The 27,060-nt window shown below is 39.6% G+C and overlaps 1 protein-coding gene across 1 annotated transcript in view; it reads left to right on the top strand.

Moving 5' to 3' along the window:
• LRPPRC (leucine rich pentatricopeptide repeat containing) overlaps positions 1–27,060 on the top strand; it is an 88,924-nt gene that overhangs the window by 18,126 nt on the left and 43,738 nt on the right. Inside the window, exons 7-22 of the mRNA XM_016194366.2 lie at positions 630–756; positions 1,395–1,539; positions 1,994–2,139; positions 2,386–2,491; positions 2,572–2,679; positions 7,838–7,956; positions 10,915–11,014; positions 14,739–14,808; positions 20,507–20,534; positions 22,631–22,685; positions 23,727–23,833; positions 24,041–24,118; positions 24,429–24,467; positions 24,775–24,891; positions 25,871–26,001; positions 26,739–26,824. Coding sequence (XP_016049852.2) covers positions 630–756; positions 1,395–1,539; positions 1,994–2,139; positions 2,386–2,491; positions 2,572–2,679; positions 7,838–7,956; positions 10,915–11,014; positions 14,739–14,808; positions 20,507–20,534; positions 22,631–22,685; positions 23,727–23,833; positions 24,041–24,118; positions 24,429–24,467; positions 24,775–24,891; positions 25,871–26,001; positions 26,739–26,824 — 1,562 coding nt within the window. The remainder of the gene's footprint in view (positions 1–629; positions 757–1,394; positions 1,540–1,993; positions 2,140–2,385; positions 2,492–2,571; positions 2,680–7,837; positions 7,957–10,914; positions 11,015–14,738; positions 14,809–20,506; positions 20,535–22,630; positions 22,686–23,726; positions 23,834–24,040; positions 24,119–24,428; positions 24,468–24,774; positions 24,892–25,870; positions 26,002–26,738; positions 26,825–27,060) is intronic.

Genomic DNA, 27,060 nt, shown 5'->3' with positions numbered 1-27,060 from the left:
CACACACACACACACACACACACACACACACACACACACACACACACACACACACACACACACACGGCTTCATGCTTGTTAGAGAGATTTGGTAAAATTGTTAGACTTTGTCTGACTGCCCTCAAAAAAAGTTTAGAGTGAGTGAGCTATATACCATGAAGTGCTTTTAGTAGTAATAGTCTCTTAAGTTTATCCATTTCATAAAACCTGGTTTTAAATTTGCAGTCTGATCTACAGTTATTTTGCAAAGTTTGTAAACTGTTGGAGCCCTGGAAAATACTAACTCTTGAATACCACTTTGCTAAATGTTATTCTTACATAAAAAATACAAATTTGAGCCATATAGTAAAAAGGGCATAGTTACTTAATGCTTTAGATTATTATACCATTTGAATTCTTTTAAAGAAATATTAGCAGTGAAATTTTATCATGTATCATTTTTTTATTATTTATCAAATATTTATTACCAGTTCAATAGTCATTTGTTCTTTGCTAATACCATTAGAATTACAAATGTTACTCAAGGCTTTTTAATTTTAGCAAGCATAGGTATTATACTTTACATGGAAAGGTTAAACTTGGCAATATTTTGTAGACGCCTATACCATTTTCTTTAAATCAACTTACAGGGACATGGAGAATGCAGAGAACATCCTGACAGTGATGAGCGAGGCTGGGATTGAGCCTGGCCCGGACACGTACCTTGCACTCCTGAATGCATATGCTGAGAAGGGGGACATGGATCATGTTAGGCAGGTAGGACTCAACCCCATGAAGAAACATGCCTGAAAATTGTTTCTGTAAATATGTGTGAACAGAGAAGTGTAGTTGATCTGTGGAATTGCCACTGTAGGTGGTTGCCTTTTGGTTGTAATAGTGTTGAAACTTCCTTCCTCCCTCCTTTCCTCCTTCCCTTCCCCCTCCCTCTCTTCTTTCTTCCTACCTTTTTCCTCCAGGGTTATTGCTGGGACTCAGTGCCTGCACTATGAATCCACTCTCCTAGAGGACATTTTGTTGCCATTGTTGTTATTAATAGTTATTGCTGTTGTTGTTGTATAGAACAGAGAGAAATGGGGAGTGGAGGGGAGGACGGGGAAAGATAGACACCTGTATACCTGCTTCACTGCTTGTGAAGTGACCCCTCCTTGCAGGTGGGGCCCCGGGGGCTTGAATCGGAACCAGGATCCTTATGCTGGTCATTGCGCTTTGCACCATTTGCACATGACCCGCTGTGCCCAACCTCCGGAAAACAGATTATTTTTTGTCTTACATAAAAGATTTAAGCTTGTGTGATTTATATTCTTGTTTGTAGAATCATGTTTTCACTTCCTTCAGTTCAATAAAGTGTCCTGGTTTATAACTTGTTCTCCTCTGTTTTTTATAACTGCCTGTAGACCCTGGAGAGGGTGACAACGTCTGAGCTGTACCTGATGGACCGCGATTTACTGCAGATCATCTTCAGCTTCAGTAAAGCTGGGTATCCTCAGTATGCCACAGAAATTTTGGGAAAGCTTACTCATGAGAGAAGATACATTCCAGGTGACTTAGACCCCTCCCCCCATGAAAGTGAATTGGTGTTCTTTCATGATGCAGTAGGACGTTGCAGTAGATGAACATTCACCTCTTAAAGTGTGCTTAATAAGCTAGGAAAGATTGGGCTAGGCAGGCGGTGGCACACCTCGTTAAGTACACACATTGCAGTGTGCAAGGATCTAGGTTCAAGACCCTGGTTCCCACCTGTTGTGGTGGGAGGCTTCTCTGTCTCTCTCAGTGTTTCCCCCTCTGAATTTCTCTGTCTCTATATAATAAATAAATATCTTAAAAATAAGCTAGGAATGTTGAGCCAATATGTGGGAATCCCATGATTTGGGAGTACTTTTTATTTAAACAGGTTTTTTTTTTTTGCGGTTTATGAAGTTTGCCTTTCATGTTGGTTGCAGTGTCAAAATATGGTTTGGTGTAGTATATAAAGTTGACTTTGTTTTCTTTCCAGATGCTATGAACCTCATTTTGCATTTAGTCACTGAAAAATTAGAAGATGTGGCCTTCCAAGTCTTAGTAGCCATTCCCATGTCGAAGGAAGACAGGCTCAGTGACTTTGGCAATTTCTTTTTGCGACACTGTGTGGCTATGAATACGGTATTATGTCTCTTCTTTCTTTGTAGGCAGTGTACTAGAATATTCCTTAAAATATCAGGACATGAAATTAGCCCAGATGTAAACATGAAAACTTTGCATTTTTGTTGCATGAATAGTGGGTGGAAAATGGGTAAGAGTTTTACTTTTTTTCACCTCTAAAGTGGTGGAGTATTAAGATGTGCGGTGGTGCAGGTTAAGGTGTGATGTGAGCAGACCTGACTGATGGGGTCCTTCTTTTTTCCCCAGTCTGCAGAAAAGCTGAAAGAATATTGTAAGAAGCTACAGGAAACCCAGCTGCACTCTTCTCCTCTGCAGTTCACGCTCCACTGTGCTTTACTTGCCAAGAAAACTGGTACTACCTCTTTACGATTGAAGTTGATATTAGTAAGCTTTGTGAGGTGGCATTGTAATCTTTTGTGGTGCCTCTTTCAGATTTGGTGAAAGAGCTCTTAAAGGCTCTGAAGGAAGAAGGGTTTCCTATCAGAACTCACTATTTCTGGCCACTGCTAGTTGGACATCTCAAGGAAAAAAATGTTCAAGGTAAGGTTTTTTGTTTTTTGCTAATTTTCAGAGTTAATGCCATTGAGTTCTAGGGGAACTCTTCTTGCTGAGTATTTGGTCTTCAGATAAATGGAGTTAATTTAAACCATAATAAAGTGTTAGGTAAATGACCTTTTAAAAATGTATTTTATTTATTTATTATTTATTTATTTTAGCTCTGGCAGGTGTTGGTACAGAGGGTTGAACTTGGGACTTTGGAGTCTCAGGAGTTTCTTTGCATAACCACTTTTTAAAAAAATAGTTCCTATCTTTACGTAAAGTGTTGGGAATTGAGGCTCTGAAATCAATTGTGACCATATTATTTGTAGGCCTATATCTTTATAGCTGAGCTGAGTTAGTAATAGGAGGAAGAGCAGGAAAACTTTCACTGCAAAACTAGACTTCCTGGTCTGACAGCCTGCTGATAGAAGGACAGACGTGCAAGCTTTCAGGTTCTTAAGTAGGCTGAAGCATTTAGCATACTTTTCCCTGTACACATGGGATGTCTATAGGGTATGAATAAGAACTGAACAAACATTAAATTTTAGAGAACAGTATCTAATTCTTAGGTTTGCATTATTGGTAATTCAGAAAGAGTAGTCTCATAAAAAGATGCTTTTAACAGAAGTACTTCCCCCTTGGGAAACAAAAAATGGTCTTTTTTCATTTTATCTCACAGTATAATGTGCTTTAGAATGAGATTCAGAGTTGTTAGTATGACACTGGGTGACAAACAAAATGCACAAACAACAAAAAAGTGCTTTTAGTAGACTTTCATATTGCAATTTTATTTTAAATGTGTAGCGATCTTCGGGTTTAAAGGAAATAGTGAAACAAGTATTCCCTAATTGTTTCTGAGTATGAAAGTCTCTAAATCCTTTTTAGAAAAATCTTTGTGAAAACAATATGCTAGCTGATTAACTCTTTGCATATCCTCCAGTTGAAAGCTCTGAGAAATAGCCTTTAACCCAGTAAGCCTGAACCATACAGAAAGTTTACATTTTCCCATGGCAGTCTAGTACATTTGTATCTTTTGAACTGGAAGAAAGATAGCTTTTGGTACCCATTTGCAGTGTTTTTTCATCAGATCAATTTGCTTTCTTTAACCACTGCTCAGTACTGGGACTTGAATTGGTTACTACTTTGTAAACATGAAAGGATTCAGCTTATTTCTTCCTGTGGTTGTAGCTCAAACAAGTGGGAAAGGGGTTTATCATGAATCTCCCTACACGCACACGCACACGCACACGCACACGCACACGCACACCCCCGTAGAATTGTAGAATTCAAATTAAGGGAATGAGACCAGACACACTAAGGCTTCTATGCCATGAGCCTCTTCTCCAAGAGCAGGAGCAGTACTGGGACTGCCACTGAGGACTTGTGTCCTGCAAAAATAATGTTTCAATACCATCACATCTGTAACTACTGTGTTGTGTTTATTATTTGCAAATTATCAGCTATTGCTAAAAATTATTGGTCTTTCCATTAATAGTATTTGTTGGGCTGTCAGAAAAGTCCTGGTTCATTTTTGCGTAGAAAAAAATCATGATGCACTATGATTGTCTGACAACCCAGCAAAAAGGTGAACGAAATTTTGTGATCATGAAGGTTTTTTTAAAAAAATAAATATTTATTTTATTTATTCCCTTTTGTTGCCCTTGTTTTATTGTTGTATTTATTATTGTTGTTATTGATGTCATTGTTATTGGCTAGGACAAAGAGAAATGGAGAGAGGAGGGGAAGATAGAGGGGGAGAGAAAGACACCTGCAGACCTACTTCACCGCTTGTGAAGCCACTCCCCTGCAGGTGGGGAGCCGGGGGCTTGAACCGAGCTCCTTACAACGAACCTTGGGCTTTGCACCGCCTGCACTTACCCACTGCGCTACCACCTTAATCCCAGTCATGAAGGTTTTACTGAGAACTATAGAAAAACTTAGGCTTTATTGAGAAAGTGAAGTTGACTGTACAGAACCATTAATTATTTCAGTTTTTTAAAAAACTAGTTTTCTCTTTTTCAGGAGGTCCTAAGTTGAAGTATATATATTCTTCTACACTTTTCCTTCACATAACAAATGGCTGTATGTGTTCCACATAGTTTCTTTAGTGTACGTGCAGAGGAATATAGCATTCTTTTTAGTGTAATGAACTTGTTCTTTGCTTGAGAGTCACATACAAACTAGTAGGAATAGCAAAGAAAAGAAATGGCTGCAGTGGCGGATGAAGTGCTGCGCCCTTGGATTTCCCTTCTTATGCCTGGCACCTGTGTACCAGAGCAGTGCTCTGATTCCCTTCCAGCCCCGCCATAAATGTTTGTTTTTAACCAGAGTACTGTTCAGCTCTGGCTTATGGTGGTGCGGGGGATTGAACCTGGGACTTTCAGAGTCTCAGGCATGAGTGTTTGCATAACCTTTATGCTATCTACCCTTTGCCCATAAATTGCCTCTAATTGTGAACTGTGCACCTTCCCTGGGAGTTCAGACCTTTCTAGTTCTTTCAGTATTTCCTAAATGGAGCTTTTCTTTCAGGTTCATATGCTGCATCTTAAATGATTTTATTCAGTTGCTTAGTCTTAATTTACATTTGCAAAGCCCACAGGGGTTTGGAATCCATATTCATCTAAGTTAATTTATGGTTATGTTAATTTTTTTCATTCCTTTTTTTAAAATACATTTATTAATTGACGAGAGATAAGAAGAGAAAGAACCAGATATCACTCTGGTACATGTGCTGCTGGGAATTGAACTCAGGACCTCATGCTTGAGAGTCCAGCGCCTTATCCACTGTGTGCCACCTCTTGGACCACACTATGTTAATCTTTTTCTAAATGAATTTTTGAAAGGTTTATCTTCTGTGAGATAGTTTGACTTGGGGGAAAGAATTCAGAGTATGGCTCTGGCACATATTGCACCAGGGACCAAATTGGGAGCACCAGGCATGAGAGTGCTGTGCTCTACTAGTAGAGCAGTTTTTTTGGCTGCTATTTTAATCTCGGAAGAACCATAGACTGTATCGCTTAGGTTGAACGTGGGTATGTCAGGCCCGTGAACCGGTTTCTCGTCCTGGTAGTCCCACAGGCTGTCTGAGGTGTGTGGGGAGGGTGAACTTACTTGATCAGGAGTGGGCCCAGGTGTGTTAAATGTGCCCTTCTTAGGCATATAAGCCAGAGCTGAGCAGTTCTCTGAAATCTCCCTCTCATTAAGTAAAAACAACAACAACAACAAAATCACAAACCCTGGGAGTCAGGGCAGTAGTGCAGTGGTTAAGCGCAGGTGGCACAAAGCGCAAGGATCCCAGTTCGAGCCCCCGTCTCCCCACCTGCAGGGGAGTCGTTTCACAGGCAGTGAAGCAGGTTTGCGGGTGTCTGTCTTTCTCTCCCCCTCTGTCTTCCCCTCCTCTCTCCATTTCGCTGTCCTATCCAACAACGACATCAATAACAACACAATAATAATAAATAATAAATATATTTTTTAAAAAATCACAAACCCAAATATTCACAATGTGGTCAGTCTCATATCATTTATTTATTTTACCAGAGCACTACTCAGCTTTGATTTATGACGGTACAGGGGATTAAACCTTTAGTTTTATAGACTTAGGCATGAGTCTCTGCATAATCATTATGCTATATGCCCCTGTCTCATATATATTTTTGTATGCAGTGCCTGATTTTGTGCTAGAAATGTGAATATTACATAAAAGAATTTGAAATGTAATTTTTACAAGTTTTTTCCCCTATTTTATGTGAGATAACAGAGCACAGTGGTCTGGTACATATTTTACCAAGATTGAACCCAGGCCTCACACATCAGTTCTGCACTCTCCTTGATGAGTCCTGTCCACATGTGATTTAAAAATATTTACATATTTATTTTTGATAAGAGAGAATAAATGAGTGAGAAAGGGAAGAAAGGAGAAAGAAAAACCTGTAGCACTGCTTCACTGCTTGTGAAGCTTCCTTCCTGCAGGAGGGGACCAGGGGCTTGCATCTAGGACCTTGTGCATGGAAGCATGTGCACAGAACCAGGTGCAATGCCACCCCCTCCAAATGTAGTTTTTTCTGTAGATCACATCATAGGGTAGAAACAGAGTTTTACAGAAAGTGCTAATAATGTAAAGTACTAAAGATAAAGAATAGACTTAAAGAGTAAAGTGATCCCTTTTATTAAATAGCGGCCTCTGTCTGGTTATCTATACCTGGGTAAATTGACAGCTCTTTCAATTGATCTGACACAAACTAGTTAGTGCTATTTGAAGCTTACTCTCGCTTTATAATAGAAAGGCTTTTAAGACAGTAATAAAATAAATTTTAGTCAGTAGAAAGCAGAAAGGAGGTAGTTGGGCAGTAGCACAGTGGGTTAAGTGCAGGCAGCACAAAGCACAAGGATCCCGGTTTAATCCCCCAGCTCCCCACCTGCAGGGGAGTCGCTTCACAAGTGGTGAAGCAGGTCTGCAGGTGTCTATCTTTCTCTCCCCATCTTCCCCTCCTCTCTCCATTTCTCTCTGTCCTATCCAACAACAACAATAATAATAACTACAACAACAAGGGCAACAAAAGGGAATAAATAAATATTTTTTAAAAAAGAAAGCAGAAAGGAACTGACCAGAGATATTTGTTGTTCTAAGTACAATGAGACAACAATTCATTAGAGTCCATTGTTCTCTGATCACTTTTTTCCTGTTATAAATTCAAACAGTTGTTAGTAACATTGGGTTTTGCCTATGTAAGTGCTTCACTACAAAACACTTTTGCCTTGATAATCCTCTACCCTGCTTTCTAAGTTTTGTCGTGTCATCTGTCATTACTCTGTAATAGCAATGGCCTTTATGACCTTATTCAGTCAGGGTGCCAGAATTGTTAGGCCTATTGCTTAGTTGGTTCAGATTTTCTTAGGGTTATAATTTATTTGTTTCCTTGGCACACACTACTGAAGTAATAAAATATGGAAGAATGGGGAATTGATTTTCCCCCCTTACTTATCTAGGCCCCTAGTTTTTTTTTCTTAAGCCCCCATTTCTGTGCTTTCCTTTAGGAAAACAAAAATCCTTGAGTATTGTTCCTGCATGGTAATTCTAACATAAAAAAAATGAATTTTCTTAACCCTCTCTTGATTTGGTGTATGCTTTTCATCTCCTTCGTGTGATTTCCATTCACAGGGATCATAGACTTGCTTAAAATGATGAAGGAGATGGGTGTGAATCCTAATAAGGAGACTTACTTCAGCTACGTGCTCCCCGCTTTTGAGAGCAGTGAGTCATTGCAAGCTGCTTTGAAGGTGAGTTTGAGTTTGGCTCCACTTTTCACAGCTGAAGTGATGCTTTGTGGAAACCAAATAAAAAGGTCTTAAGTTGAGTACTAAAAGTAATGATGGGGCGAAGGAGATAGCAGAGTATCTGTGCAACTAACTTTGATGCCTGAGGCTTAGAGGTCCCAGGTTCAGTCTGTAGAATCATCTAAAAGCCAAAGCTAAAGGGGGCCAGGCAGTGGCACACCTGCTTAAACTCGCATTATAGTGTGCAAGGACCTGGGTTCAAGCTCCTGGTCCATACCTGCAGGGGAAAACTTCACAAGTGGTGAAATAGGGCTGCAGGTGTCTCTCTCTCTCTCTCTCCCTTACCCCTCTCTGTTTCCAAAAAAAAAAAAAAAAAAAAAACAGAGCTGAGCAGTGGGCATAATTAAAAAAAAAATCATTGTGTACATTTTCTAAAGATATTTCTGTGGTTCAGCTTAAAACCTGACAAATAATGAAGCAATATTTTTCTTATTTTTGAAAAGATAACAAGCAGTATCAGAAAATGCCTAAATAAACTGTGTTTGCTCCTTCATCCTACTCTACAGTGCAGCTGTACTTTCATGCTGTGAACATTTTTTTAATATTTATTCCCTTTTGTTGCCCTTGTTGTTGTTATTGTTGTTATCATTGTTGGCTAGGACAGAGAGAAATGGAAAGAGGAGGGGAAGACAGAGAGTTGGAGAGAAAGAGAGACACCATCAGACCTGCTTCACTGCCTGTGAAGTGACTCCCCTGCAGGTGGGGAGCTGGGGGCTCGAACCAGGATCCTTATGCTGGTCCTTGCGCTTTGTGCCATGTGCTCTTAACCCGCTTGCGCTACCACCTAACTCCCGCTGTGAATATTTTTTACTTCTTTGTGAACTTTCTTGGTGCATTCATGTGTATTCATCTTTTTCCTTTGGATGATTTCTTGATTCCAAAGCATTTTCCTGCTGTCCCAACAAGAGCAGACACGGAGAAGTTACTATTCAGTGCATTGCATAATTGAAGTGACTCTTGTAGTTTAAAAACAAACTGCTTTGCAATTAACAGCAACATGGGAGCACCCGAAACACAAGGCCATGTCCACCTCACAGCTTGATCCTGGGTTGCTGGACTATTCTTTCTGTTGGTTGTAATAATAACCTAATAGGTGGAATTCATGTTATTAGTCTTTATCTCTCTTCTGAGCACTTGGCGGCAAAGTATTTGGAGCCTGTGCAATACATCATACATGGTTTAAATATACTTGAATGAATTTCTTCGCACTTCCTTAATTCCCCCACATCTGTTTTTTCTGACGCCTCTCCAGTGCAGTGTATAATTTCACAAATTATTGTGCTTGCATGCTGTTTTATTGTGTGGGCATGCCACAATTCATTTTTTACTCACTGCTTGTAACTGATTAGGTGGTTTTTAATATTGTGCTATAGTATAATGATTCAACAAATATATTCAAGCTAGATTTTGACTCGTGTACTTAAGTTGATAAGTGATACTGTTGGGGCAGGTGGTGAACCCTTTGGAGTTAAATGACGATCGATCAGCTTGCTCTCTTGTCTCACTGTACTTCAAAGCACACAGAAGGCGAACCGTTCGTTTTGCCATAAACCAGAATGGTTCTTGTGTTTGCAGTAGTAAACTCTGCCTAAGAGGATTGCTCTCTCTGCCTAATAGATCATAAGATTTATGAAAATAAGAATTTAGCATTGGAATGTTGGCACATCAACTCATGGCTTCTGCTGAAATTCCAATTTTCAGCTTATCTATTATTTTAGAAAATATTTAAATTAAAAACAATTTTAAAACATTTTACTTTTTTAATTATCTTTCTTTATTGGATAGAGACAGCCAGAAATTGAGAGGGGAAGGGGGCGATAGAGAGAGAGAGACCTACAGCACTGCTTCACCACTTGCAAAGCCTTTTCCCTGCAGTTAGGGACTGGCGTGGGCTTGAACCTGGGTCCTTGCGCACTGTAACCTGTGCTCTCAACCAGGTCCACCACCACCTGCTGCCAATTAAAAATTTTTTTATTACTAACAGATATTGCCTGCACAACAAATCCACCACTTCTGGTGGCTTTTTTCTATTTTATTTTAAACATTAGTTTTATTATTTTATTTATTTTTTGCCTCCAGGGTTATTGCTGGGCTCAGTGCCTGCACCATGAATCCACTGCTCCTGGAGGCTATATTTTCCCTTTTTGTTGTCCTTGTTATTTTTCATCATTGTTGTCATTATTATTCTTATTGCTGTCATTGTTGTTGGATAGGACAGAGAGAAATGGAGAGAGGAGGGGAGACAGCACTTAACTGGCTACGGAACTTTCTGAGCCCCCCACCCGTTTTTCTAACCAGACCACTATTCATCTCTGTACTATGGGGGTTGAACCTAGGGCTTTGGAGGTTAAATTTTTCTTTTAATTTTTTATTTACTGGATAGAGGCAGCCCGAAATTGAGAGGGGAAGAGGTGATAGAGAGGGAGAGAGACACCTGCAGCCCTGCTTCACCACTTGCAAAGCTTCCCCCCTGCAGGTGGGGCTGGGAGCTCAAACTCGGATCCTTACACATTGTAACATGTGACTTTAACAGGTTCTAACTTCTTCAGGTGTGCCAGCACCCCCCTCCCCATAACCATTATGCTATCTACCCTCACCTATTTTACTTATCTTCTTTATTTGATAGGACGGAGAAATTAAGAATGGGAGGGAGATACTTGGGAATACTTGCTTCACCTCTTGCAAAGTGTTCCTCCAGTAGATCAGGAGCTGGGGCTTGAACCTGTGTCCTTGTACATGTTAACTTTTACTTGTGTTAACCTCATGGCCCCCTAGAAAACAGTTTTTAATGTTGGATTGTCAAAAAAGTGATTTAGAATAAGTGAAAACAGGAAGCTTAAATAGCTTATCTGAATACCTTCAGCTAAAGCCCATTATTACAGAAATATGCTTTATCCTCAGGAAAATGATTGCTTGTCCGAAGAGAGTATAAGTATACTCTCCCAAATTCAAATGAAGCATGAAGCAGAGAATGGAAACTTGGACTATTTCTTCTCCTTCTGTAAGTCTGTGCCTGAACTCTGAGCCCTGGCAGGCTCAAACTTTGGTCCTTATACATTGTAACATGTGACTTCAACAGGTTCTGACAACACCCCACCCCACACCCCACACCCCCCCAGTGCCTGCTTCGGGGTGGGCCAGGTACCTTTCTCAAAACGAGGTTTTCTGGTTATTATTATTTTTTTTCTTCTTCTTTATGTCAGCCAGACAAGGCAGTTTAAGTGGAATTTGTGGGTGGTTTGGATGCAAGTGTACATTAAAAGGGCCTTGGTATTAGGTTGGGTTGGGGACTTAAGGGAACTGAGTTTGTCTTTACCCACTTTGCTTCAGTTTCATAAAATGGGTTGTTTGGGAGTCGGGCAGTAGCACAGCGGGGTAAGCACAGGTGGTGCAAAGCGCAAGGACCGATGTAAGGATCCCGGTTCAAGCCCCCAGCTCGCCACTTGCTGGGGAGTCGATTAACGAGGTGAAATAGTTCTGCAGGTGTCTTTCTCTCTTCCTCTTTGTCTTCCCCTCCTGTCTCCATTTCTCTCTGTCCTATCGATCCACGACATCAATAATAACAAATATAACAATAATAATAATTTTTAAAAAACAAGGGTAACGAAGTGGGGTGGTTTTTTTCTCTCTTCCTTGTGAGACTGGTGAACATCACGGCAATACCCATCCCAGTCTCTGATCATACAGAGACATCTTCCAGTCCTGTAACAAAAGCAATGTGTGTTTACTGAGCACTTAGACTTGCCATGATGGTTGACAGCATTGGTGACATGTTAGCATAGTCCGCTCCACTGGTAGGTGAAGAGAGACAGAACTGTAAAATGATTTTCCCAGAATTAGTGATTGAGCCAGAGGCAAGATTTTTTTCTTTTTCTTTTTTTTAACCTAGAGCACTATTGAGCTCTATCTTATGGTAGGTTGTAGCTGGGGATCGAACCTGGGACTCTACCCCTCCCAAGCCAGAAGCCAGGATTTTTTTTTTTGCCTCTAGGGTTATCACTGGGGGTCAGTGCCTGCACTACGAATCCACTGCTCCTGGAGACTATATTTTCCCTTTTTGTTGCCCTTGTTGTTATTGTCATCATCATCATTATTACTATTATTGCTGTCATTGTTGGATAGGACAGAGATAAATTAAGAGAGGAAGAAAAAACGGGGCGAGAAAGGTAGACACCTGCAGACTTGCTTCACTACTTTTGAAGCGACCTCTCTGCCTGGGCGGAGTTGGGGGCTCAAACCGGGCTCCTTATGCTGGTCCTTGTGCTTTGCGCCAAGTACGCTTAACCCACTGTGCTACCTACCACCCAACCCCCAAACGAGGATCTTTTTAGGCTTATTCCTTTTACCATTCTACATTTTAATTTTAGTAAACAAGATAATTGACTTTTAGGTTTTGAGCGTTCCTGATAGTAACTTGACACTTAGAAAATGTTATTATTTTAAAACTAAGCAAATGATGATTTCAGTCCCTTAAAGTGTTAGAAGCTAGACTCTGAGTAATGTATATATAACTTATAGGTGGAAGCATTATAAATACCAGATTTTTGATGTATACTGCCTTTATTTGTTATCTTAAGTCACTCATCATAACAGTGTCGGGGTAGACAGGTATTCAGTCTGAAAACTGGCCAGGGCCTGCCTGCCTGTTGAGGTTTGAGTGGAAGATTGGGCATGAGTGCTTGCTGCTGGCTGAGTGTATTGATTTTGTTGTCTGCTCCGTATAACATTGATTTCCTGCACTGACAAGATGAAAACAGGCATGTTAGCAGAGAAGCCAGGGTGCAGGGGTGTCTGCCGAGGTGCTGCCTTCACTGCTACCTACCGCACATCAGCCTGCTTCCTGTCAGCCTCTTGATTTCAGGCTCGCTTGTTGCTAAGGAAACTAGATGCAGTCTGTCAGCAGCCCTCAGCAAAGCCATTCCTGGTCACCTTATTAAGGAATAAAGATGTGATCATAACCTGTAGAATACTAATTCGAGTGGTATAAAAATAAATTTTCAAAAAGTTGTGTATTAAGCTAAAAGTGGCAGGAGCTTAGACTAAGGAGTATCTTGGCCCCCACCCCACCCTGACATGTCTGAAGAGCTCTTGATTCTCAGGGTAGAGTCGTGCTTTGAGGTATTTGAAGAGGACCTAGTGCTTAGGAGCAGCTCACTGCCTCATGGGTGCAGATCAGGGTCAACATGGGAAGTAGAAGACTTGTATTTTCAGCTTGTATTTGTGGGGAGAGGGGTTTTACTGACCTTTTACTTGCCTTGAGGACAAAGTGGTTTAGGTTTTCAAGTGATAAATATAAAGCCCTGGAGAAATTTATGTTTCCTGTTTTAGGGAATATAATTGTTCTGAAAGAATTTTCTTTCTGTTGAATTGTTCATATGTAGGACTATGAGTAAATAATCTTAAAATCTGCTGGCTTCCTTGGTGTACATTTTGCCACCAGTTGTAACTGGTGCCTCCATGTTTGTTGTTTTTATTATTGTTGTTATTGATGTCATTATTGTTGGTTAGGGCAGAGAGAAATGCAGAGAGGAGAGGAAGACAGAGGGGCAGAGAAAGAGAGACACCTGCAGACTTGCTTCACCACTTGTGAAGCGAATCCTCTGCAGGTGGGTGGGAGCCAGGGGCTCGAACTGGTATCCTTAAGCTGGTCTTTGTGTTTTCGCCACCCGACTCCTGAAAAAAAAAAATCTAACAACAGCAACATCAATAACAACAATGATAAAACGACAAGGGCAAAAAAAGGGAATATATAAATAAAATATATTAAAAAAATTTTTAATCAGGTTGGTTTTAAACTTTTAAACTATTCTGTCTCAAGAATTTTCTTCCACAGGGAGATTTTTGTTTGTCTTCCCTCTCCTCCCTCTCCAGAGTTTATGGTAGTCCTGGTAATGGAACCTGTGACCTGGGAGCCTCAGGCATAAGAATCTGTTTGCCATAACCATTATGCTATCTTACCCACTCCATAGACAGTTTCTAATTTGGTTCATTTGGAACATTTTCTGTCTACATTGCCAAATATACTGAAGGCTTAGCATTATTTATAATAGTTCTAGGTCAGTTACATAAAACATGGGATTGTTTCAATACAGTGGCAAGAAAATTCTAGAGATGGCTGTGTGATTCCTCCTTGTTCTCCTGGCAAGTATTCTGTGCAGAATCTGACCTGAGGAGTTAGTGCTTGGCTCTTATATGCAGGTTCACTAGTGTTAACATTGGCATCAGGCAGCCATGGCCACAGGTGGTAAATGCTGAGATGAAAAGCAGAGCAAACACACACTTGGGCAACATGGATCAATTGGAACAAATTATGTAATAGGGCATAGCCCTATGCTTAAGCACAGGTCATTTAGTCCTGTTGCAAACCCAGCCCTTTCCTTGCTGGTGGGCAAGGATAGCCACAGCCTCTTGTCTGCAGTACATGAAGTCATTTGCATCCAGCCTGGTGTGTGGGCCAACTGCCAGCATTCTGCCATACTGCTTGTGCCCCTTTACAGGAATGAGTATTTGTAAATTCTCATGGAAACAAAGTAGAGATGCTTTTAAAAGATAAACTGTGTTGCAAATTATTCTATTGTTTTTTAGTTTTTTTGTGAGAACATTTTCATCTTTTAATAAGATCTAAGATAAAAATTAAAAGGTATTAGTATAAATGTATTTTTTGGAAGAGTTAATGGTACAAGTCTTTTGTTTGGGGGTTTAATGATGACTGTTCTCCTTTGCAGTGAAATCAAACCCCACTGAACTGCTCTTAGGGACATCTCTGAAAAACAGCTTGATTCTATGCTTTAGGAGGTAAGAACATCGTGCGTCGTGTGCCGAGGATTTTTTTTTTTTTTTTTTTGGCAGGAGGGGTGGGTGGGGTGGATATAAAGGGTTGGTTTTTCCTATCTTTTCTAATAGATGAGGAAGAACAGATAACCCATATATATGTGTATATATGAGAAGGAGAGACTCTTGCAGCACAGCTTCACAGCCTATGAAGCTTCAACCCCAGGCCCCCTCCCCATTAGATAGGCTTGAACCCTGATCCTCAAGCATGGTAATCTGTGCCATCTCTTAGTTCATCTTTAAAAATTCTTTTTTTTTTTAAAGTAAGACTGGTATGTGAGTACCAGGGTTGCATCACTATAATCCGAATGTGTTTAGACTTCATCATGCTGAGCACCATAGACTTGGTTAACTCCCCAAATTCTGGACTAATAGCCCTCTGCAGCAACCAGCCTTTCTTTTGCCCACAGTCTCATTTCCAAGTAACTTCATTCCCTTTGTTTTAGTCTTCCTTTAAGGATGTGAAATGGGTAGACCCGTGTCATCTTTTCTTTTCGTTTCTTTAAAGATTTTATTTATTAATGAGAAAGATAGGAGGAGAGAAAGAACCAGACATCACTCTGGTACAGGTGCTGCTGGGTATTGAACTCAGGACCTCACGCTTGAGAGTCCGATGTCTTATCCACTGCGCCACCTCCTGAACCACCCGTGGTCATCTTTTCTATAGGAAATACATGCTAAATTAGTAAATGTGTTATTTTTTTAAAATATGTATTTATTTATTCCCCTTTGTTGCCCTTGTTTTTTTATTGTTGTAGTTATTATTGTTATTGATGTTGTTGTTGGATAGTGCAGAGAGAAATGGAAAGAGGAGGGGAAGACAGGGGGAGAGAAAGACACCTGCAGACCTACTTCACCCTGTGTGAAGCGACTCTCCTGCAGGTGGTGAGCGGGAGGCTTGAACCAGGTTCCTTACACTGGTCATTGCACTTCGTGCCATGTACACTTAACCTGCTGTGATACCACCCGACTCGCATAAAGGTGTTATTTCTAAGATTAAAAAAGCACTGTTTTGAAATGGCAAGTTGGAATTATAGAAAATTTGTGTGTATGTTTAATTTATATGTGGAACATTTATCAATAATTATATGGTGACTGTTTCTAGTATAATACTTGTCTCTTCTGTGTGCTCAGACTATTAGTGACCTTCCCTCCCAGTCTTGTTACTTTGAAATGCTCAAACATCAAGAAACATTGAAAGAACAGTAAATAACCAGCATACCCCATATGTGCCTTCACCTGCTATTATTTTTGTCATATTTACTTGTTTTCTGTCTCATACTCTGCGCTCTTGGTGTCTCTCACTTTCTCTCTCCTCCCCCCTTCCTTTTGTGTGCCTGTACTACTAGTAGTTTTAGAGAATATAGCCACTTTCTGATAACCTCCAAGCTGATAGCACTTCTCATATGCTAGCTGTGCTGACATAGGGTCTAATGTCTGCAGTCCCTGGCTCTTCCACACATGTTTTACTGGTTGGAGTATTCATGTAGTCACTTCATGCATTGCATTTGATTGCTATATTTATTTTCAGAATTGGAACAGATCTCTTTGATTATTTTTAGTACAATGACTTTTGAAGCATCTACTCTGATTTTTCTCTATAGAGAGCCTGTCCCCAGCATTTTATCACCTGACCTTTCCCCTTGTGATAAAATTTGGTTGGGACGTGTGTGGCAGGAAGAATTAGGCTATAGGCACTTCGTTTTACATTGGAGCTGAGTGCTGGGCTCTCGTCTTGCGGCCCTCAGCCAAGCCTAGTTACTTGCTTATGGTGGTCTGCATGCTGGCTACCTTGTGATAGCATGGGCCACCTAAATTTCCTGCCCGTAAAGTGACTTTCCATTCCTTGCATGGGCACCATAGCCCGCTGGGTGGGTGCTCTGAGGCTGCCCACCACTGACTTCTACTTTAGTAGATCACCCATGAGATGAATCCTTGCTGTGTGGAACGAGGGTTTGGCTCACTTGTGTGGTCCTGGAGTTCGGCAAGTCACTATCCCTCTTCTTGTGGTAGTTATATGAGACTTAAATCCAATCAGCTGGTCTGGGTTGGTCGATTGACACCTCTTACCTCTGGAGAGTCAGCAGATAAGCCAGGGCCGTACAGTGGAACCCCTCGTGGGCTGAGGCTGTGGACGTCTTGCCTGCCAGGCTGCATAGTCTCCCTCTGCACCACCAGTGCCCTGTGTTATTACAGCCCTACAGCCCAGGGCCTATCCTTGCACTACACATTCAGCTTGAATAAGACTTTTTCTCCTCTTGTGCAGTAGCATGGCAGAACAGAGTCAGTGTACCTTCCATATGTCCTGAAACTTGTTTAGACTTGGTTCAGAGAGAAGCACCTCTGTACTGGTATGGAGGCAGGAGTCTTTGGAGTCCAGAAAGCATAGTGAGAGGAAGAGCTTTCCAGCTTGGTAGCAAGAGCCTGAAACTTAAGTCCTTCCACATGGTAATTACATGTGTGCTTAACTGAATGCAGTGGAACTATCTTTTGAAAGGCCTAGAAACTTCCAGCTAAAGATACCTTTTTTTTTATTTTAACTTTATTGGGGAATGAGTGTTTTACATTCAACAATAAATACAATAGTTTGTACATGCATAACATTTCCCAGTTTTCCATGTAACAATACAACCCAGAGTAGGGAAACTGGCAAAGTGATTGGTAACACAGACCTCAAAATATAGTCAAAGAAGCCCTAAAGTGTTGGCTTACTTTGAGTGCCTCTGATGTCCTGGACAGCTGCAGGGCAATATATAGAATCAGGCCTGTGTTCAGCCTAACCAGAGACACTTGTGCTACCCACATAGATTTTTTTTCTGCACACTCAGATCATGAGGGCTTACTGATAGCTTGTAAAGAAAAGCATCATTGTATGTGGAGATAGCAAGTAGTCAGAGAAGTCTGCTTTGTAACCCTTGGATGTGTGAGACGAATCTTGGTTCCTAGCTGAGAGATTGTTTTCTACTATGATCTATATAAATTAACAGTGTCTGGATCCTTCTATCATTTCATTTATTTATTTTGCTGTCAAGGTTATTGTTGGGGCTTGGTGCCTGCAAGTAGAATTAACGACTCCTGGCTGCCACTTCACCCTTCACCCCACTTTTTTCCTTGCCTCCAGGGTTATTGCCGGCGCTCAGTGCCTGTACCACTAATCCACTGCTCCTGGAGGCCATTTTTTCCTTTTTGTTACCCTGGTTGTTTTACCATTGTTGTGGTTATTATTATCGGGATCCTTCCGCTGATTGCCACACTTTGCGCAAGAGCTCTTAACCCACTGTGCTACCGCCCGACCCCCTTCACCTCACTTTTTTACTACAAAGGGTAGAGAGAAATTGAGAGAGGTGAGGGTGCTAGACTGGAAGAGAGACAGATGTTCACCTGCAGATCTTCTTCATTACTCATGACTCTTCATCCTGCAGGTGGGGACTGGAGGCTTGAACTCAGATCCTTTTATTTTTTTTCCACTTTTTATTATTATTTTTATAACTAGAGCACTGCTCAGCTCTGGCTTTTAAAAATTTCATTATTAGGGAATTCATGTTTTACATTCGACAATAAATACAATAGTTTTGTACATGAATAACATTCCCAGTTTTCCATGTAACAAAACAACCCCCACTAGGTCCTCTGTCATCCCTCTTGGACCTGTATTCTCTCCACCCACCCACCCCAGAGTCTTTTACTTTGGTGCAATATACCTTTTATTATTATAACATGCTTCTCAAATAATTTTTCCCCAAGTCAAAATAAAATTATAGCAAGCACATGGTCTTGTAAGCATTCTTTCCTACCTATAAATGAGATACTTTCACCAAAGTATGCTTCAGCGTAAGGATTGCCATCTTGAGGAAGAGGGTTATGTTTTGAAATGGTTTAACACAGGTGCTCTTCAGACATCTTCCTGTGGCTGTGTCTTGTGTAGTTTGTCATTGGAACCTAATCTTTATTGTTAGTGCAGTGCGCTCTACTCCGGCATTCACTGTTCCTGTGGAAGATCCGGGGAGATCCTCTCCCTCCATCCAGCCTTCCCCCAAGCCCCTCAGCCCAGACCTTAAAGACTCACAATTCTCCCCTCCCCCCAAAACAAGTGACAATCACTCACTTCTTCTTAATTTCTATAATTTATTTGGCAAAGGCTGTATAAACAGACTCCTAAGTATATCATTTGTGAAGTTTTTTTTTTACACATAGCATAATACTCTGAGATTCATCAGAGTTGTGCTTATCACTTAAGTCTGATTTATTTTTTAAATGAGTCAGTGCCTGTCAATTAACTGTACCAAAGTTCAGCCCACCTAAAACCACCCAATCTCAAGTTTAAAAAAGACCTGTAGATAATTGTAGGTGTAGGTTTAAAAAGACCCATGGATATTTTACTATGTAATATGCCTGCATCATAAGACTTCCTTTTAATACTGTATACTTCATAATTAGTGTTACAATGTAATCTTACTTCAATAAAAAATGAACAAGGTGGAAGAAAGTGAATTAAGGGAGTTGGGAAGTAGCATAGCAGCTTGGCACATGTGGCGCAAGGACTGACATAAGGATCCCGGTTCAAGGATCCCCACCTGCAGGGGAGTCGCTTCACAGGCGGTGAAGCAGGTCTGCAGGTGTCTATCTTTCTCTCCCCCTCTCTGTCTTCCCCTCCTCTCTCCATTTCTCTCTGTCCTAACAATGATGACATCAATAACAACAATAACTACAACAACAATAAAAAAGGGCAAGAAAAGGGAAAATAAATAAAATATAAAAAAATAAATTAAAAAAAAGAAAGTGAATTCAAACAGTAGTAGTAGTTGTAGTAGTAGTAAGTAGTAGTTGTAGTAGTGGTAAGTAATAGTTGTAGTAGTAGTAGTAGTTGTAGTAGTAGTAGTTGTAGTAGTAGTAAGTTGTAGTTGTAGTAGTAGTTGTAGTAGTAAGTAGTAGTTGTTGTTGTAGTAGTAGTAGTAGTAAGTAGTAGTTGTAGTAGTAGTAACCTGTCCTTGCTGGGATGCTGCAGGGGTGACATTTTCTTTGCATCTGAAAGCATTGTCCCATAGCATCTCATACACAGTGTTAATGCTGATTGCTTAGTGAAGATGCTGTTTGATTTCACCATTCTGTGGTTACTTTCTCTCTCTATTTATTTATTTTATATTATCTTTATTGGATAGATACAGCCAGAACCCAAGAGGGAAGGGGGTAATAGCGAGAGAGATGAGAGACACCTGCAATACTGCTTCACCACTTGCAAAGTTTTCCCCCCTGCAGGTGGGGCCTGGGTTCAAACCTGGGTCCTTGTGTAATCAACCAGGTGTGTCACCACATGCCCTGTGTTACTGTTTCTACCATTTCAAGTAAATACAGTCTGTAGGCTGACACATACTCCACCCTACCTCTCCCCCCTTCTGCTGCATGCAATGTGGACCCAGGGCTCAGCCATACATCTTCATGATTCTTACTCAAACAAATCCTTTTTTACTAAACTTGATTTTTGTGGTTCAAAGTAAGTGAATCAGCCTTTCTAAATCATCTGTCCTGAAACTTAATTTTGATTTTGGAAACAGTTATTTATTTTAAGGTTTTGATCTGTGTGCCTTACATGCTAAATACTAAATTTCATGTTTTTTAAACCTCTGGGTTTATTGTTATTGTTATCCTTTGCTGCCCCCTGCAGGTCTAAGAACGTAACTCTTTGGAGCAAGGTGAGTACTGCTTGAGACCATGAGGTGATGTATGAAACACCACAGAGCAAAGTAGCTCTACACACTTATGCACTGCTGCAGGTTACTGGATCATGAAGGGGGTGCTTTCAAGACTGTCTTTCTGGATATTAAAAATTATTATATGTAGCCCTTGACATAGTCTTAAATTCTTCATAAGGAAATGGCATTTTGCAGGGAACAACTGTGAATGTTACGGTGACATTTGATCCTATAGATACAATAATTTAAAAATAAATTCATATGTTAAAATTCACTACGTAAAAAGATTGCTATGCAAATGATGTACAGATCAAGTTCAAATTGATCTTTTTAAGAGATTAACTATTTTCATATAAGAAGTACAGGTTCGGGAGTCGGGTGGTAGCACAGTGGGTTAAGCGCGCATGGCGTGAAATGCAAGGACCTGCTGAAGGATCCACGTTCAAGCCCCTGGATCCCCACCTGCAAGGGAGTCGGTGAAGCAGGTCTGCAGGTGTCTATCTTTCCTCCTCTCTGTCTTTCCCTCTTCTCTCCATTTCTCTCTGTCCTATCCAACAGTGACATCAGTAATAACTATAACAATAAAACAAGAAGGGCAACAAAAAGGGGGGGGTGATTTTAAAAAAAAGTACAGTTTACCATATGCTCTATTAAAAGTGGTAGTTATAGCGTAATAAAATGTGTGCATGATTCTGATTGGAATTTCCAACATAAATATTTTTTTTTAATCTTTTAACTTCTTTCAGTTTTTTTTTTTTCTTATACTTTCAACCTATGTAATCAGTTGTAATATCGGGTTGGGGTGGGAGAGATAGCTCAGTGATTATGCAAAAAAGAGTTATGCCTAAGGTTCCAAAGTTCAGACCCCACCCCTACTCCCTGCACATGCACACTACTATAAGCCAAAGCTGAATAGCGCTTTTGTTAAAAAATAAATAAATAAAATAATTTAAAAACCATAAAACTATACACACGGCATTTGTTTAGAAGTGATTTTTTTTAACTAGAATTTTTTTCCCCATTGTACCTTTGCTCATTATTGGTTTGTTAAATGTGGCTATCTTACCCTAGTTTGTAGTACTTTTTATTCTCAGACTTCTACACATTTATGTTAGTTAAGCAGTTTTGTGCATGAGGATCTTTTTGTTTTGCTTTCTCTGTTACTGAGTTTCTACTACAACCAGTCTTTGAGTTCCATGGATAATGAAGTGCAATGTGATCACTTTGTCTGATTTTCCATATTAGCAAATGAGTAGTCAGAGGTGATTGCTCTGGAGCTGCTGAAACTTCCCACACGTGCCAAGTAAATATCCAGTTGTAGTATGCACTAATGTGGTCCAGAGTCCTAGCTCATGTCACTATGAAAAATAGCTGCCCCCATTCTTGTAGTCTCTAACTTCAAAGATAACCACCCGCCCATACATCTAAATCTACCTGTAGTCAGATGCTAGGTTTAAAAGCTGCAAGTTAGTACTTTAGATTTTATAATGATTTCCATCATAGAATATATAATTTGGATTTTTTTTTCTTTCAAAGTTTGTTGGTAATGATACAGGTCTGTGCTGTATTTGTCTTACAGTGTTGATTCAATAGCTGGAGTCCATGAGAACAAAAGCTTTAACATAGTGACATTATAATATTTGTCTGAGGAAACTAAAATAAATAAATAAATAATTTAGCAATTCAGGATATTTTACTTTCTCATCTCTGTAACTTAATTTAAAAGCATACAAGTGGGAACAATTTCAAGATCAAACGGTATGACAAGAAATAATACTGGTTGATAATTTCTATAAGCTGATTCATGTTTTAACAATTCATTTAAAGCAACGCACAGACAAATCAGTTTAGTGACTTTCTTAGTGACATTTTATAAAACATTGTGTATTCTTTGAACATTGGTTTTTGTTTTTAAAAGACAAACCTATTATTTAAACCCGAAACAATTTCCTTGGCAGGTGAGGGTGGTGTTGAATTACTATGATATAGAATAATACCTTCTTGGGGATTTGCTATTTCAAGAATTCAATTTCAGGGTGTGCTTGTTCCTCTCTACTTCTCATGCTAAACCACACACTTTTTTTTATTCTTCCCAGATCACAGAACTGCTGTATAACGGTGGACTCTGCCAAGAAACTTCAAGACACAAGGGTAACGTGCCGCTCTGTGTAATGATGGGCTGTAAGGGCTGCAGCAGTAAACACGGTCCTTTTGAAAGTGAAATTTGAAAACATTTAGTTACAGATCTTTATGTTGATAACTACAGCGTTTTTGAGATTGGAATTGTGTGATTATGTCATCATTTTTTTTAAAGATGGGGTTGGAACATTTTCTGTGTATTGGGAAAATATTTCTAGAACAACCAGTGGGAATAGACGTAAAAACCAGCAATCTATTTGAGCTTACTAATTTTAGTGTTTTACAGGAGTAATTTATTTTAAACACAGAAAGTAGTAATAGGGATTTATAGATATTTCCTACTTAGATATAATTTATTGCCTATGTTAACATTATTTTGACATTTAATAATTTTTGGTTTTCATATAATAAAGCCTAGAGTGCATGGTTTTCTGTTAGAGGGTATCCTTGAAAGTTCATATTTCCTATCCTAGGTACTCATACATGGCCCTGTACATTTTATGCTTGAATACATAGGAAAATTACTGTTGTTACAAAATATCTTTGTTAATCTTGGCTTTTCATTGGCTAATAGGCAGCTCTCCACAGGGTTATGGTATCTGCTTATTTAAAATTATTTAGCTTTCCATACTCAACATCTAGCAGTCTTTTCTAATTTTATATACCCCCCCTAATAATTTCCACAAAATAAAAAGTATAGAAATGTGTATACGGCATTTATTTGTTCTCATTACTGTGGCTTGGGCAGGAAAGAGGTAAGGCCTCAGGCAGGACCACTTCTGTCATAGAATGGTGGAAAAAAATAGATTGAAGTAAGATTCAGTACTGAGGAGCTGTCACTCGGTCTGAACATAATTAATATTCCTTTCACTCACCAGTTAGAGCTGTGCTCCCAAACCACATAATCTCTATGCCTCAGTGATCATTGTTGCCATTTCAGAGCCTCTCATCAGGGTGACATCTCACACCAAAATGATTTCTTATAAATTAATCTTGATAACATGACAGTCTCAGTAATTTCAGTGGAATGCTTTCTCTTGTTTTTTTCCACAGAAGCTGTTGGCTATTTTCTTTATAGCTTGATTGACAGCATGAGTGACTCAGAGGTACAGGCCAAGGAGGAGCATTTGAGACAATACTTCCATCAGCTGAAGGAGATGGTACCGTTTCATTTTTTGCTACATAATGCCTGTCCTGGCTGACATGTATCTATTAGATTTGAAATTGCTGCTTTTAAGCACAACCAGAACACTTCTCAATGACATACACGAGTTGGAGACTTAAATTATGCCTGAGATAATTTCTGTTAGACAAAATTCAGTTTGGTTGTCTAAAACTCGGGGCTTTTCTCCTCTCCCTTTGCACAGAATATAAATATTTCTGAAAATATCTACAGAGGCATTCGTAACCTACTGGATAGCCATCATGTTCCCGATTTGATCAAGGTGTGTGACTTTGTAGTTGTCTTTTTTAAGTGGTTAATTTGTGTATAAAGACGTGCTTCAATTTTTATTTAAGTGTAATTGTTTAGGCCAGAATAAGCTTAACTGGCATCATTAAAGGAATTTTCATTGATTATAAATAATATTTACATATTGAAGAATATGTGTAAAACTTTACATTAGCTAATAGTAAATTTCTGGGCATCTTAGAAAAAACTAGATTAAGATTTTGGGGAGACTTCGCCAATATGTTTGCTAATAGTTATTTTTTCCTTGTGTTTTCTAACTGTTCTAATTTAAATCCCTGTTTTAGGATATTAGAATGTTGATTAGCAAGACAGACTCTCAAAACGTAAGTTGGTTATGGAATAAAAGCCACATAATTATAATCCCACACTATATGAGAATTCTAATCTGTTTTCATGTCCAGTAACTCTTAACATTTTTGTCATGTTTTGCTCTGAAGTTCATAAAAGTCAGCATGTCTGAGGGATTCATATATGGTCTCAGGAGTTTCCTAAATCCCTAGAGCCCAGCCCAAGCCACAGTATTAGCTGAGACAGCATTAGTGGTACTTGGGAAAGTCATCTGAAAGGGAAGAATAACAATGGGTACATTTTCCTTTATATTAAGTTCCCTTTTACTTTCTATTTTGGTAGAGTGTGCAGCAGTTTGCATCGTCTGAATTGGAATCTACGCTTGAACGTCTCAAAGATGAAAATCAACCTATAAAAGATGTCTTAAAGAAGCTTATACTAAAGCTTTGTTCAGAAGAGGTAGTACTTGCTTAAATATCTCAAGTAGTCTACTACAGTTAAAACTATAGGGGTAGTAGAAAGTAAAGCCAAATGTAATATTTATAATTTTCACAATTGATTATATGCCATGCCTGTGAAGAATGCAATTAAATGAAAGGTTAACTAATTTCAGCTACACCTTGAATGGCATGTTTTCGGGTTGCTGTAGTTTGTTTACGATAATCTGCAGAGTGAATGATGGTAACAGCCGTGATAGGTTTATCATACATGCCAACTGTCCTTTCAAGCCATGGCTCCGGTCTCTCATATCTAGATTGTCAAGCAACTGATACATGCAGCAGTCATTTGCAAGTCAAATATTACTAGGTTGTTAATGCAGGGATTGAAATTCCATTTTCCTCCTGGAAGAAAGCTCTTTCTGAGATAAAGGTCTCCTGGCTTTTCCAGCAGGCGTCCAGCTGTACGTATACGTGCTCATTTCAGTGTGTGTCTGCAATTTGTGGGACAGCACTAGATGTTCCCAGCTTCTAGTTCAATGGGATTGGGTCATCTGACTCTGTTTTGAGGGGCAGAAAATAGAGCAGACTTGAAGATTCTAACAGGGTACTGCTGCTTAGTGCTGAAATATTTATTCTTATTACTTGGCTATTAAGCTGAAAAGAGAAGAACTTAGTAATGATAACATACATATAGCTGCACATGGAAATTGGACTGCATAGGGATAGGGACTGGCTTGATCCTCATTGAATTTGTGGTCTCTTTTAATAAAGCTAAGATTGCCAATCTGCAGTATAGGTAGCTGGTTTTCCATTACAGACAGCAACTCTTTCAAACCCACCATAGTTTTCTGCTTCCTAAAAGGTAAATTAAAAGACCAAAGTGCAACCTGGAATTAATAACACAAGTTCATTCATTTTTCAGTGCTATTAACATCTTCTAAACTCTGAGCATTTAAACTAGAAATTTTACCCCCATGCTTATTCCTTTCTTATTTTAGAACATGCAGAAAGCTCTTGAATTGAAAGCAAAATATGAATCAGATATGAGTGTCGGTGGCTATGCAGCTTTAATAAATTTGTGCTGTCAAAAAAACAACATAGAAGACGGGCTCGCCCTGAAACAGGAGTTGTGAGTACCCTGGTCACTGCCCTCCAGTGTGCCAACTTTTGCCTATCTGTAATGGCCACACAGACTCAGGCTGCTCCAACATAATACCACTTCTGCAAATTCTTTGCTCACCCTCCCCCCTTTAAAATTTCATAATACAAGATTCCTTAATGAATCAGCGCTTGTTTTAATCTAGAAGTCTTGCTCAATGAAGATGTGCACGGACATCAAATCTTCTGTCAGAGTGAAAATACATATATTCTGTACGTTTAGAAGCCTTGAAGCATGGCAAGACATTCTTGGCATAACCAAGGGCGTTTCCCCCTTAGTTATACAGCCAAATGTGATAGCAGTGGCAGCATTGACCATTGTATAAGTCTTCTTACACATTCCTCTTCTTACATAGTGACGTGAACAAGATTCTTCCCATTTCTCAAGCATCTCTGGTCTTCCATGCTGATAAAACTTTGAAGTTTAAATTACATGTATGTTTCAGTATTCCTGTGTTTGTGATAATGGGCAGTAAAACTAAATACCACATACAGATGGAGTAGTGCAGATATTTATCTGGTTAGATGTGGCCCTCTTTTGTTACTTTGAATATAATTGCTTACAAATTTATATGTGCCTAGGCAGTGTCTAGTGGTAGTAACAGTTTAGAGCTTCTGATGAATTTGTGCTCAATGAGTATTTAAATACTGCAGTCCTTTTCAGTTTATTTGTATCTAACAGGATATAATTCTTGCTTTACTTTTTAGAGAACGCCTAGATTCCTCTGTTGTCCTTGACACTGGCAAATATATAGCCCTTGTCAGAGTACTGACGAAGGAAGGCAAGGTCCAAGGTAAGCCTCAGCCCACAAAGGAGATTCCTTATGCAAGTGTCTTGAGGTGGAGGAACACACGAATGGATATTAATGGAATATCATGTTCTGTAAAGTGCCGAGACACTTTGCATGCAGATTTGCATGTGAGCCCAGCCAGAGCTGCATGGACAGTGCAGGCCATTAGTTTGAATGGATTGGCAGGCTTGTCATTTACATTTGCACAGCTCAGTGCCTTTTGCATTTCTGCAGCTCAT

The sequence above is a fragment of the Erinaceus europaeus genome, chromosome 3, assembly GCF_950295315.1.
Source record: "Erinaceus europaeus chromosome 3, mEriEur2.1, whole genome shotgun sequence".
In the NCBI taxonomy this organism is placed as follows: Eukaryota; Metazoa; Chordata; class Mammalia; order Eulipotyphla; family Erinaceidae; genus Erinaceus; species Erinaceus europaeus.
Note: the sequence above shows the minus strand (reverse complement) of the source record. Positions and strands in the feature narration are given on the sequence as shown.